Consider the following 12,575-nt stretch of genomic DNA (forward strand, 5'->3'; position numbering starts at 1 on the left):
TATTTCAATAATTTAATTAAATATTTTGTCGATTCGTTTATAATAATATTGTCTGTATACAATTTGAAATAATTACTACTGTACTAATACATACCTATTAATTTGGCTTTACGACATTTTTTTGTTAAAAATAATTACAAATTAATTAACACAAATGTTGAGGTAAAAAAATTAATTATATCATTATATTTTCAGAAACTAAAAATTATTTACCGAAATATTTTGTTGATTGGAAAACAGCATGGTACCAAAATGGAAGGTATCAAATAATATTACCTATCAATTTGTATAAATAATACAAAAGGTGATTTATAACTCAAATAACTAGTTTAATGCTGCTTACATAATTTTAAAATCTGATCAGAACGATGAATGTATTAATTTTATAATGATGTGTGTGTGTGTGTATGAATGTATTTTTTTTTAATCTTCAGACATTTTATAGCAGAAAAATGCTTCTATTTTCAATATTGAAGATGATTTCTGATAAAAAATTAGATTTAGTTTGTACTACTTCTATCGAATTTAAAGTAAAAATATCAATCACAGAAAACTGGAATATTTACTAGTTAACATTTTTTAATACTAAATATTTATATACGTATTTTCTAGATATTTTATAAATATGTGAATTTTTGGTGCTATTTAAAGGTACTTTAAATTGTTGAATTTATTCAATTTACGATTTATCTTGATAAAATGTGTTAAAACAATCGTTGAAATTTAATACTCGATTGTTTCTAAGTTCTTATTGTCATTAGAATTAATCGAAAATACATAGGTACTATGTAAAATGTTTAATCAAATTTTGACGAAATTCAATAAATAAAATACAAGAAAAGTAATAATTTTAATTAATTTATATAGTAATTTAAAACATATTATTCATAGGGATTAAAATCATTTTTCTATAATTGTACGCGATGTACGAAACTGAAAAGTAGAATGCTTAGAATCATATTTTATACACCAAGATTTATTATTGAATTTAAATTAAGCACATCCATTAAAATAACTTACTAAATTGTAGAAACTCTTCGAAACCTATTTATGTAGGTATACATCAAACAAACGTCATTTTTTTTCATTTCAATTAATTTAAATAATACAACATTATGATCACACGGCGTACTGAATAGACTATTTAGTTACATCACTATCGTCTATCGTGTGTGTCTGTATATATATATGCAAATATTTTGTATGTATACTCGATACCTACTTTATTCCAATAATTATATCAATATTCCGGATAATTAAATAAAACTTTGGAAAAAATTTAAATATTCGGTTGAAATATAAGTCTCTAGGTTTCTTTCTTGATTAATTGCAAAATATAATAAATTATTTAATAGCTGGCATTGCATATAAATATTACAGTTTTTTCATCTTTTTTTTGTTAATTTCTCTCAATTATTAAAAAAAGTATTTAACTTAAAATAATTTGAATAAATTTGTTGTAAAAAAAAGAAAAGTTCTAAGATTTTTATATTTTTGTCTCCCTAAAATACCAACAATGAGCTATGACTATTAAATTTGTTACCAGAAACTATGCTCAAAGTTAAAAGCAACGTATGACACATTCAGACACTCCAAAACCTAATTGTAAGCAAATAAATTAAAAAAATATTTTTAGTAAAGTAAAACAAAACAAATACTCCTCATCAATCTGTCCAAAATCTAAAACTATGATTAAATTATTAAAATCAAGATAAATAAATAATTTTAAAGAGTAGATTATGTACATAACTCAATCTTTTTTTTTAAATGTATAATACAATTGATTAAATGCTGATAATTAAAATAAATTATCAACATTTTTACATATAATATATGTATATCAAAACATCTATTCAACAATATGATATTACTCAACTTACTTTTTTTCTTAATTTTGTTTGATACCTAATAGTCCTTTGTATATAAATAAAATTTCAAGAAATAAATACATCAAAAATATTATTTTACATACAAAAAAAAAAACAAAAATTAAATTGTCAAATAATTAATTAAAATATATTTTAATTTTTACAAGAAATATTTTATAGTTTTGACATTCTTAAAATATGTTAGAATATTTACAAAAATTAAAATTAAATATGAAGTATATATCAAAAAATAATAAATATTTACTACAAAAACATGAGATTATATTTACTATTTTAAAAGTCTATAGTAATTTTTTTTTAAATATTTAATTTAAATTGGCAATACAGACATTATTAATTAAACAATTTTAAAAATGTTACTAAGAATTTTTCTATTTAAGTACATATCTCTATTAAATTATTATTGTCAACTATATAAACATATTGACGTTTAATAACTATTTGAAATAGAATGGTCAATTGAAAATATTTATAATTTATAAAAATCAATATACAAGTATACAACCATAGTCTAATAAGTAATAAGTAATAACTATTAATCCTCATTAAAGTATGATACTTCAACAACATCACCTCCAACATTTAGAAGACACTGCCCCTAAAATTAAAAAAGTGTTTTTTCCAGTATAATTAGTAAGATAAAGTGATTCTATAATATTCAGTTATAAAGAAAATTACATATTATGTAAAAATCCAAGTTAAGTGACAATTATTTTAGCCAATGTAGAAACAAGTAAATTGATATTTAAAAATATTATGTACATTATTCATATACAACTTACTTGATTTTTATGAGGATTATTTAGCAAAATACATTCATTCATAAAGTAAGCGACCATTGCATTTCCACCAAGTGCAGTTACATGTGCACGTACTATCGCCATTACTTCAGCAACAAAACAATGAACAAAGCCACTTAGACCACCACTCTAAATTATAAATAAATAAGTCGTCACAACAAATTAAATATTAATGATGTATCTTCACAATGTTTTTACCTCTCTAATGCATGTGCTTTCACGTATGAAAAAAAAGTTTAAATTTCCTAAATATCGTTCGATCTTGGCACCAGGTATATAAGTCATTGGTGTAATATCCACACCGTATCTGTCTTTTGGGGCAGCCTGTAATTATATTACATGAATATTATTAAAAACAAATAAAACTAATCAAAAAATAATTATATATTAGTGTATTATTATAATACACTAAAATTTTCTAAAACGTCTATTATAGACGTTATTTTTGTTTAACTTACATGAGTAGATAATCTATTTGGACGAGGTGCTCGTTCAAATTTTCTTACTTTTTTTTCCCCGTGTCCTAATGAAACATCTTCTTCTAACTTAAATATAAGTTCTTCTATACAAAAACAATTGATATTAGATAAGATTAAAGTATAAATAAAAATATGTATAATAAAGTATACATTTGATCAAATCAATAAAAAAAAATATAACAATAATTAACTGTATTATAAATGGTCTAATTAATTGCAGACATACCTGTTTTTTGCTCAAAATCTTTTAAAGGTAATTGTCTTCGTTTTAAAATTTGTTTGGCAGTTGTTTTATCAGATTCACCAAGACCTAATGCCATACCTAAAATTAATAATCAACAAATATTTAATTAATTAATGTTGATTTGTCTGATAGTACCATTTTCAACTCATAGTCTCAATTTTTTTTTATATAATAGTCAAAAGTATTCAAAGAAACCTATAAATCCCATTATCTAAGAATCACTACTATCACAAAATGTTCTGCCTATTGATAAAATGGTTGACATACTAGTCATTTCATTTACATACTACCTAATTGAATCAGACCACAATATCTTTAATTGAAAAAGAAGAGAAAAAATAAATAATCTCAGAAAGAATAAATACCAGTACCACCACTGACAACTTAAATTTATAATATAAACAATAATGATGAAATTTAGATTAATTAAGACAAATTATAAATCAACTAACACCAGGAAGCTACTCAAAACTTTGATTGCGATAGATATTATTTGCTGGTCAATGAAAAAATAAAGATAACTAACCAACAATTGATATTTGCAATTCATCTGGTTCTGGAATATCAATCTTAAATGATAGTTTTCCCAGTCCACATGGTGTCATCCTCCTAAGTTTAAAAAATAGTCCCTAAAAATTATAAATGTATATTATACAAATATTTTTCTATTGATTTGTTAGCAAATATGACTTACTTGAAGCATTCGTTGAAGTTGTTTGTCAAAATTTCCATTGGTGTAATGTGCTTTAGATCTCCAAACTTGAGTAAACATTTGAAGATTACATACTGGTTCCATAGGGAAAACTTCTGAGCCAGTTCCAGGAAGAACATCAGTATTGGACAGTAAAAATGAACCAGGCGGAGTTGGTTCTAACAATTGAGATACTACATCTAAATCCTCTGCATCATCCATCTAAAAATAAAATTAAGTTAAATTATTATTTGATAACTTAAAAAAATATGGTCAAGATAATTTATACTTCTAAAATACATGTGTCTCTATTTCCATAACTTAAGTTAATATCAGGTAAAGTAGTTTTTCCAATACTGTTAGATGATATATTTTCAGATTCATCTTCCTATGAATAAAATAATAATAATTACATTTTATTATGATATAGTATACACTAATATTACTTTTTGAATAAGATGATAGTGTTGTCTGTTATTAACCACGGCATCATTTAGTAGTTTTTGAGCACGTAATACTTGTTGTTGATCTGGGTGAGCCCAAGATTTACCAGCTTTTACTAACGGTAATGGTGGTTCAGGCAAACAAGTAATGTACATAGCAGTACCAGTAGCATGTAAAGAGACCACTCGTTCGCCAAGACAAACTTGAATCTAAACAAATTAAGAATTATTAACCTACCAAAATGATAGTAACTTATTTACTTTGAGTCCAAAAATAGCATTCATTCCTTTTACTCGTAATTTATTCAATAACTGACTATGTAATTCATATTCAAGAAATGGTAAGCCATCTGATATTTCTTTAGCATTCATCTCTCCTTTTAATTCACGTTTATTACGACAAACAAACGTTTGCAATAAAGTTCCAGTACCTCGAATAGTAAGTCTTTCCATAGGTTCCAATGAAGATAAAAGTATATGTGGTACTTTATTTCGTCTGCATGTACAAAATTAGTTAAACAGAAAAATATTTAAAAAAAATCATAATTTAAATCTCTTACTTGCACGTAGAACAATATTTCATATTCATAGAAAATGGTACACTATGCTCATTATATGGTATATGACAGATAGAACATGGTAAGGAATCCAATTTTTCATGACTATTACTTGAAGAGTGTTTATGAGTTCTACTATTACATGACTAAAAACAAATTTTGAAGTTTAATAATTCTAACAAATGAATTAAATAATTGTTACAATATAACAAAATAAAATTCTTAAGAGGACAAACGCCAGTGTACAGCAGAGCGGTATCCACTCTCCTACCTTTTTTATTTTAATAATAAGTTTTAATTTAGTAATTATGTCTAAGTAAAATTTTTATAGACTCACATATGTACTTGAGATTAAAGGTTCTGGTATATCTGCAAGAGGTACATTGGGGTAAATTCCAGAAAAATATCCACCGGGATTTACTGATGGCATAAGATTTACAACTGCAGCTGTTCCCATTGCACTCAATACACAAACATCATCACTATAAAAAAACATAAAATATATTTTAATAAATATTTATGTATAATCTTGTATAGTATATACCATATTGAAGTATGTTCTGAATAACCCAAAATTACATTACAAGACAGAGCTCTTGCATGGGATCTCATTTCAAGTCTTAATTCACTCCACCAAGAATCTCTACTTTCTGGTTCTTCCATATTGGACATGCGTTCAAGTAGTTTAACCGATTTGGCATTTACCATACCACCTAAATAATTTTTATTTTATAAAATTTATTTATAATTATACAAAATTGTCAAAATTATTGTGAAGTGATTTAATTTAAAACTATTCATTAACCTAAATGAACAATAAAACCAGGAGGATATTTGGTCATTGTAAGAAATGGATATTCCATTGCATCCAAAGTATCTTTGCTTAAAATTGAGCGATGAAACATTGTATGTCCATGTGATCGATGTGAACTAACTGTTGAACTTCCACTTCCCGCCAAACTGTTACCTAAAAATGTATTAATTTATTGTTAATGTAAGTTATACATAATAGATATATATTATATTGTAAATAATGTTATTGTACATGCTTCACGTTTTTAACAATATAACCATTGCCCATTTGGTATTCATACACAAAATTATTTACTAAATTTTGTAAAACCATAATAATTAAAATTGTTCTGGTAATACTACTGCTATATTAGTAAAAAAAATATGATTATGTATTATGTGTTATACTTTAAATTTTAATAGATACAAAATCATTCAGTATGATTAATGTTTTAACTATATTTTGTAAATATTACTATAATATAAGATCATTCAATTTTATATTTTTAATTCTAAATTATAGCATGGATACCTTCTATTGATTTTTCAATACATTTGTATTAATGTTAATTGTTGTAGACATAATATTTCTTCTGGTAAAATAAGTTTTAAATATTATAACTGGTAGATTATGTAAACAATTATATCGATAATATTTTTTATCTTATGCATGTATGTTGTGTATAATACAATTTATATCCTCCACCTCTACACACTAAACAAAATCCTTACCACCATAGGTTACTAGTTACTACCATTGTAGTAAGTATATTTGTTTAATATTGACTATGCCTTTGTGAAGTTAAGAATGTATAATTCACCAATAATTCGTCATGATAAAGTGCATAGTACACATTGTAGACTATGTAGAATGTAAATTGGGATACAGTATACTAATTTACTCTTACAAATCCCTTAAACAGACACAATAATCATCTTAAGATAAAAAAATTTTTTTAAGAATATGATTAATACATTATTAAATAATTAACCAAGGCGCACATAGAGGAGTAGCAATTATGTATATATTATATTTTATACACTGTATAAAAAATGGTCATTAGCCATGATGATCAACTTTAATGACTAACAAATACTTTGAAAATATTGAACTCAGATGATAAACCAACTGAATAGTCCAGAGAAAAGGGTAATCAAATAGTAATATATGAATATTTTTTAGGAAAAAATTCTTAAACATATCACTGATGAATAGTGCGTAATGTAGAAATGTGCACACAACATAGTATTGTTCTTACCTGAATACTAAAAATGTACTCGTGACTGAAAAAAATGATTTTATATATTTATTATATTTTTATTTTAATAGTTAGTAAGTACCTACAATGTAAATTTGAATAATAAAATTATGAAAATGTCTGATATTTATTTGGAATTATTTTAAAAGAATAAAATATAAACAATTGTGAACTTCATACATAATACAGTTGTCAAACATCATCTTCTTCTCAAAAGACAGTTTAAATAAATAAAAATATATTTATGACAAATAAGATATTATAATAGGTAAAATATATATTAATAATTCATTATTTTTAAAAATTAATAAAATCTAGCTAAATACTTAACATTTTAAAAATAATGACTTTAAAAAAATTCCAAGAATTTAAGTTTTTATAAGAAAATAAAATAATTAACAAACAATATGATTTTAATCAAGGCTATAACATCTATGGAATACATAAACACATAAATTACCTTTTGGTGCATTATTGATTTCTGAGTCTGATGACCTTCGATGCATTGGAAGGTGTGAGGCTTTGCTAGGTGACTCGGCTGTTTCAATGTTCCTGTCATCACAGTTAAAAGCATGCGAAGAACACTCGGATGCAGTTATATTATCAGAGAAAACAGGACAAACATTTTCTTCGAGTTTTATTAAGCTGGGTTCTTTGTTAATTATACATTCTACATCAGAATTAGAAACCATTGGCAAAGGTGGCGTGTTGTGTAAAATTGTACTCTGTGAATTACTAAAACTACTAGAGTTATAAGGTGACACACTTCTGGATGCACATACATTTGTTAAATGATTACTAAGTAAACTTGGTTTAATGTTGCTTAGATGAATAATTTTAGAAATCGGAGGCGTATTGGGTCTATCTGTACACACTATTCTTGATAATGGAGGAGTATTTGGCTTTTGAAATAAATATTCTGAATTTGTGCTCACAATATCAACTGAATCTGAACCAATTGAGTCTGAAGAGTCTGAGTAATAAGTAGGATTATCAGATGTACAAGGAGATAAGTCTCGTACATTAAGTTTTGATATTTCAAACCCGATAGCCATTTCTGACTCAGTTGTAGAATCAGAAATCGAATTTAATGAACTAGAGGAAGGTAAAATTAAATCAGGTACTACTTTTTCACCTCGATCATTAGGGTGAAACAAATATTCTAAAGATAATTTAGAACAATTTGTATCAATACTAGGTTGTCTGGTTAATTGACTTCGTGAATTGTAAGGTTGTGTTTCTTCAGACTCTGAAGGTAAGTCAAACGATGAATTAAAATCTAAAGTAGCTTGTGCTAAGAATGCTAAAGCCGAATTACAAGTATTATAATGTCTATCATGATCTGATGATGAACTAGCAGATTCTACTGAAGTAGAGTACATTTGTTTTTTTTTGTTTTTTTGTTGTGAATTTTGGAAAGTAATAGCTTTTAAAAATCTATTTTGTCTTTTAAATTTTGATGTACGCATATCTTCTTGATCAAATAAGCTTTTCATACTAGACAATTCAGCAAAATCCACAGTGTTTGATTTTAGAATTTGAGGAGACATTTTACGGATAGAATAGGTTTTTTTGTTTTTGTTATTAAATGAACTGCTATGGTTAGTATAATCAGTTTGTACAAATGAGTTATGAAAATCCAAACTTCAAACAAAATAAACACAAAATGCAAATAGTTAATATTTTTTTGAAAATATTTACTTATAATAACCTAATACTTAATTAGAATTATACTGTATTTCTAAATTTTTTTCAGCTACATAAATTTATTTATTTAAAAATATATTTTTTAATATTCTAGCCAGTGGCATGGTGACAAAATCTCAGATCTCAGATCCTGGTACTATTTATTATGAAACTGTTTTCTTAGTCGTTTACACTCACCAGCTACCCTGACTCAATATATTTTTAACTAAAATTGTTTATAGGGCTGGCAAAATTACATCAATTAAACATCAATTTTTGAGTTACTGATTTTAAATTAACTCTCATGTTATAACATATTCTAAGATTAATCATTTAATTGAATGGTAATAATTGTTGTCGATTTATTGAGGATCAGTAATATACTAATATATCAATATTAAGGTATACATATAATGTACAATGTACATTACATTGTACATAAATACATATTTTACTTTGAAAATATAATTGTAAACAAGAAAGGCAATTATTACATTTAATCTTGCATAAATTTAAATTTTTTAAGTATTGAAAATAAATTATATAATATATACTTTTGTAAAAATGTAATTTATTGTTTTATTTGTTTAAAAATATATAAATCAACATAATAGTATTAAAAATTAAAAGGTATACAAGATTTGTATATTCATTATTTTTTAAATCACATATAAAATAATAAATACAACTAGAAGGAAATATTATAATATTGGAAGAAAATATTTAAATTTTTAATTAATAATTCAAAAATAATGTACTTACTCGTCAATTGTTGGCTGTAAATTTAAATTTACTGATGGTAATGTCAAATGTCGCACTAATGTAACTGCAGTTCCAATACCACGAACAACAATTCCAGATTCTCCTTCCAAATCAAAATATTGATTATATCTAAAAAAAAAGTAGTTCATTATTTAATAAATAGTATAATATATTTATTATGTTTACACAATAAATATGTATTCATAGTTTATAACATAATTTAATAAAATAGAACAATAATATCTATTTAATAGTTAGTAGATGTTATTTTTGATTTCTAAATCTCTAATTACCTATAAGCTATAACATTATAAAAAGAATATATTTTCTTTGTACAGTAAATAATAATATTCTATTGTTTTGGGTAAAAATTAAAAAAAAAAAAAAAGCAAATTAAAAAAAGAATTAAAAAAACACCCATAGGATTCAGTCTCAGTGATAAAAACTAATAACTATTAACATAGATTGAATAACACTATAGATACACAATGCCACAAATGCCAACGCAATAATTTATCACTCATTATTTTAATTTGGATTCGACTCACTAGTGACATATAGTGGCTATTGCTATAAATTGCTTCCATAAAATACTAATGAGTTGAGTCTAAATAAAATAATCAGCAATAAATAATCACATTGGCATTACGTATTTATAGTATTATTTAATTTTTGTTAAGTTACTAGTTTTTAATGCTAAGATTGAGTCATGTGAATGTTTTTTTTTACTCTTTTTTAATTAACACAGAATAGATCATTTCCAATTTTTAATTGTTACCTAAAATAATAAAATATTTTTATCTACTATATAAATAAAATGTATTCTTTTTAAAATTATACAAGCAATACATTGGAAATCCAATTGAAATCCATTGGAAATTTTAAATTACTCAAATGTTGAAACATCTAACCAACTATTTTATACTTAATGAAACTGACATTTTAGAATATTTATTGTAACTTTTAACAATGGTACAAAATAAAATAACTAACCCAATTACAGCATTTGCTCCAAGTTCTAAAACCTTTAAGCCTATACGTCTCTGTACTTCATTAGAAAGCTTTAGGAATATGGTTTGTCGTGCTTCATTAGTAGCACGAGGTGTACGAATTTTATCAAGCCACTGATATTCAGGATCATCTTCAACCACTAATTCTTCAACAAAGCCATGCACCCATTCTGTATGTGCTGTTATTCCTGCTCCAGCTGTTAACAAAAAAATCAATTTAAAAACAATATCATAAGCATATTATTCACCAATATGAACTAACAGTAAAAAAATTGAATTCCACATGATGATTGACGAAATCTATTAAAGTCTGAAAATAGTTCTACTTTTATAATGATATGTACTTCACCTCGAATACCATGCATTGTATCAAAAACAGGAAACCATCCAGATACCACAGAACCTCCTAAAATAACACAATATGTTTAGGAAAAATGTTTTATACACTATAAGTATCGGGTATATGTATAATTTGTACCTGTAGTCTGACTCTGGTTTGAAATCAAAGTATCAGCTAAAATTTGTTGACCTGATAATTGAACTACTGTTGGCTGTGGTAAAAGTAATGGATTTAAATTAAAGTATACTTTTCCAATAGCATCATTAGCTGAATATGTATCATGATCCATAATTCTAATTTGAAGAGGCTCATCTTGAAGTTCTATATCATCTAACTGATATCATAAGTAGATTCATGTTAATAATGTTTGTGAACTAAGAATTTATAATAATAGAAAACTCACTTCAAATTTATACCAGTCAGAATTCCATTGAGGATTTAATGACTTCCTACAAACATCAGTCTTGTATGTTGTGCTTCCAAGCTTTACTTCAACATAAGCATCAGTAGTATCACTTGACCGATCCATGACTGGTAAATTTCGACCAGCCAATACACGTACTTTCACTTTTCCTGGCATTTTCTTAATACTAGGTATAACTTATAGCATATCACTATTTGACAATGGAATAATATAAAAAAAAAAATATTTTATTAATTAAATAAAATATAATCTAATGTTTATAATTAACTATTAGAAAAATTTAAATAAAAAAGATTTATCAAATTAGAAGTTTTAATAGAGTTGATTGTTAAAAATATATGATTTTTAGTTACAAAATGTTAAAAATCATTGGCACCAGTGTTTAAATCACAAAGGTTAGATATACATGTTTATATATTTAAGTATATAATATCCTACAAAAGCTTCTAGGGAATTTATGGGACCTCTTTAACAAGTATATTTAGAATTTATGTAGTGATGTTATATAAGGATGTGATGTAGATTTCAGATGGGATACCAATAAAACAACTTACAATCATAAACCTTAAACTCTTGAGTATAAGGATATGCTACAATGGATAACATGTACTGTGTAGAGATTAGAGTTGTATGAAACATAATAGATAGATTTGTTATTATTAATATATTAAATATGACTAAAATGGTGGTTATTTAGTCTATAAGCTAGGAGATATATTACAGCATAGACTATTTAAATTTAATCATCTAACATCTAACATAACCATTAATTTAGATCATAGACCATGGCCTCCCAGTCAGTAGTTTTATAAAATAACCAGGATATATTTTTATTCATGTTAAATAACTTTTACATTTGTCAGTAAATATTATTCTTAAAATCAAATAGCAGTAGATTACTCATAAATGTAAAGCAAATAATTATTACCTCCTTGAAGTTATTAATGACACACTGTACAATTGAGGTCAACTCTAGATGTAAATGAAGTGTTAAATTAACATATAAGTAAATTAGATTAATACCATAGATACCTTAAAAATATCAACATTTAAAACAATTCATTAATCATAATAGGTATAAATCGAACATTAATAAATTAATTGAACATTTTATGTTTATCAATTTTTAATTGAACCGGTTTAAACTTTAAAATACAAACTGATAAAAGATAACAGAATAAACAGCTGTTCCTTAACAT

General features: G+C 25.0%; 1 protein-coding gene across 4 annotated transcripts; it reads right to left on the reverse strand.

Annotated features, from left to right (window-relative positions):
- Positions 1-2,309: 2,309 nt before the first annotated feature.
- LOC113553244 (C2 domain-containing protein 5) lies at positions 2,310-12,477 on the reverse strand. Of its 4 annotated transcripts, none has more exons than XM_026956468.1 (21): positions 12,305-12,477; positions 11,356-11,566; positions 11,091-11,286; positions 10,875-11,018; positions 10,596-10,809; positions 9,603-9,731; positions 7,615-7,706; positions 5,909-6,070; positions 5,648-5,816; positions 5,441-5,585; positions 5,107-5,249; positions 4,808-5,042; positions 4,550-4,756; positions 4,393-4,491; positions 4,107-4,325; positions 3,939-4,041; positions 3,395-3,490; positions 3,148-3,251; positions 2,888-3,013; positions 2,672-2,818; positions 2,310-2,487 (listed from the first exon to the last, which is right to left on the reverse strand). In XM_026956468.1, exons 2-21 carry the CDS (start codon positions 11,530-11,532, stop codon positions 2,425-2,427), a joined length of 2,970 nt encoding a protein of 989 aa, XP_026812269.1. In that variant the 5' UTR covers positions 11,533-11,566; positions 12,305-12,477; the 3' UTR covers positions 2,310-2,424. The 4 variants fall into 4 exon arrangements, with proteins under 4 accessions (XP_026812269.1, XP_026812268.1, XP_026812267.1 ...); XM_026956467.1 differs by having other exon boundaries at positions 7,615-7,889; XM_026956466.1 differs by having other exon boundaries at positions 7,615-7,895.
- Between the last annotated feature and the right edge of the window lie 98 nt (positions 12,478-12,575).

This window comes from Rhopalosiphum maidis, chromosome 2 (assembly GCF_003676215.2).
Source record: "Rhopalosiphum maidis isolate BTI-1 chromosome 2, ASM367621v3, whole genome shotgun sequence".
Classification (NCBI taxonomy): Eukaryota; Metazoa; Arthropoda; class Insecta; order Hemiptera; family Aphididae; genus Rhopalosiphum; species Rhopalosiphum maidis.

Excerpts from the sequence above, each read along its gene's own strand:
- LOC113553244 (XM_026956465.1), bottom strand. The coding sequence starts at position 11,532 with ATGCCAGGAAAAGTGAAAGTACGTGTATTGGCTGGTCGAAATTTACCA. Across the intron at positions 3,491-3,938 it reads ATTGCAAATATCAATTGTTG|GTATGGCATTAGGTCTTGGT; the intron begins GTTAGTTATCTT and ends TATTAATTTTAG. Across the intron at positions 3,252-3,394 it reads AGATTTTGAGCAAAAAACAG|AAGAACTTATATTTAAGTTA; the intron begins GTATGTCTGCAA and ends GTTTTTGTATAG.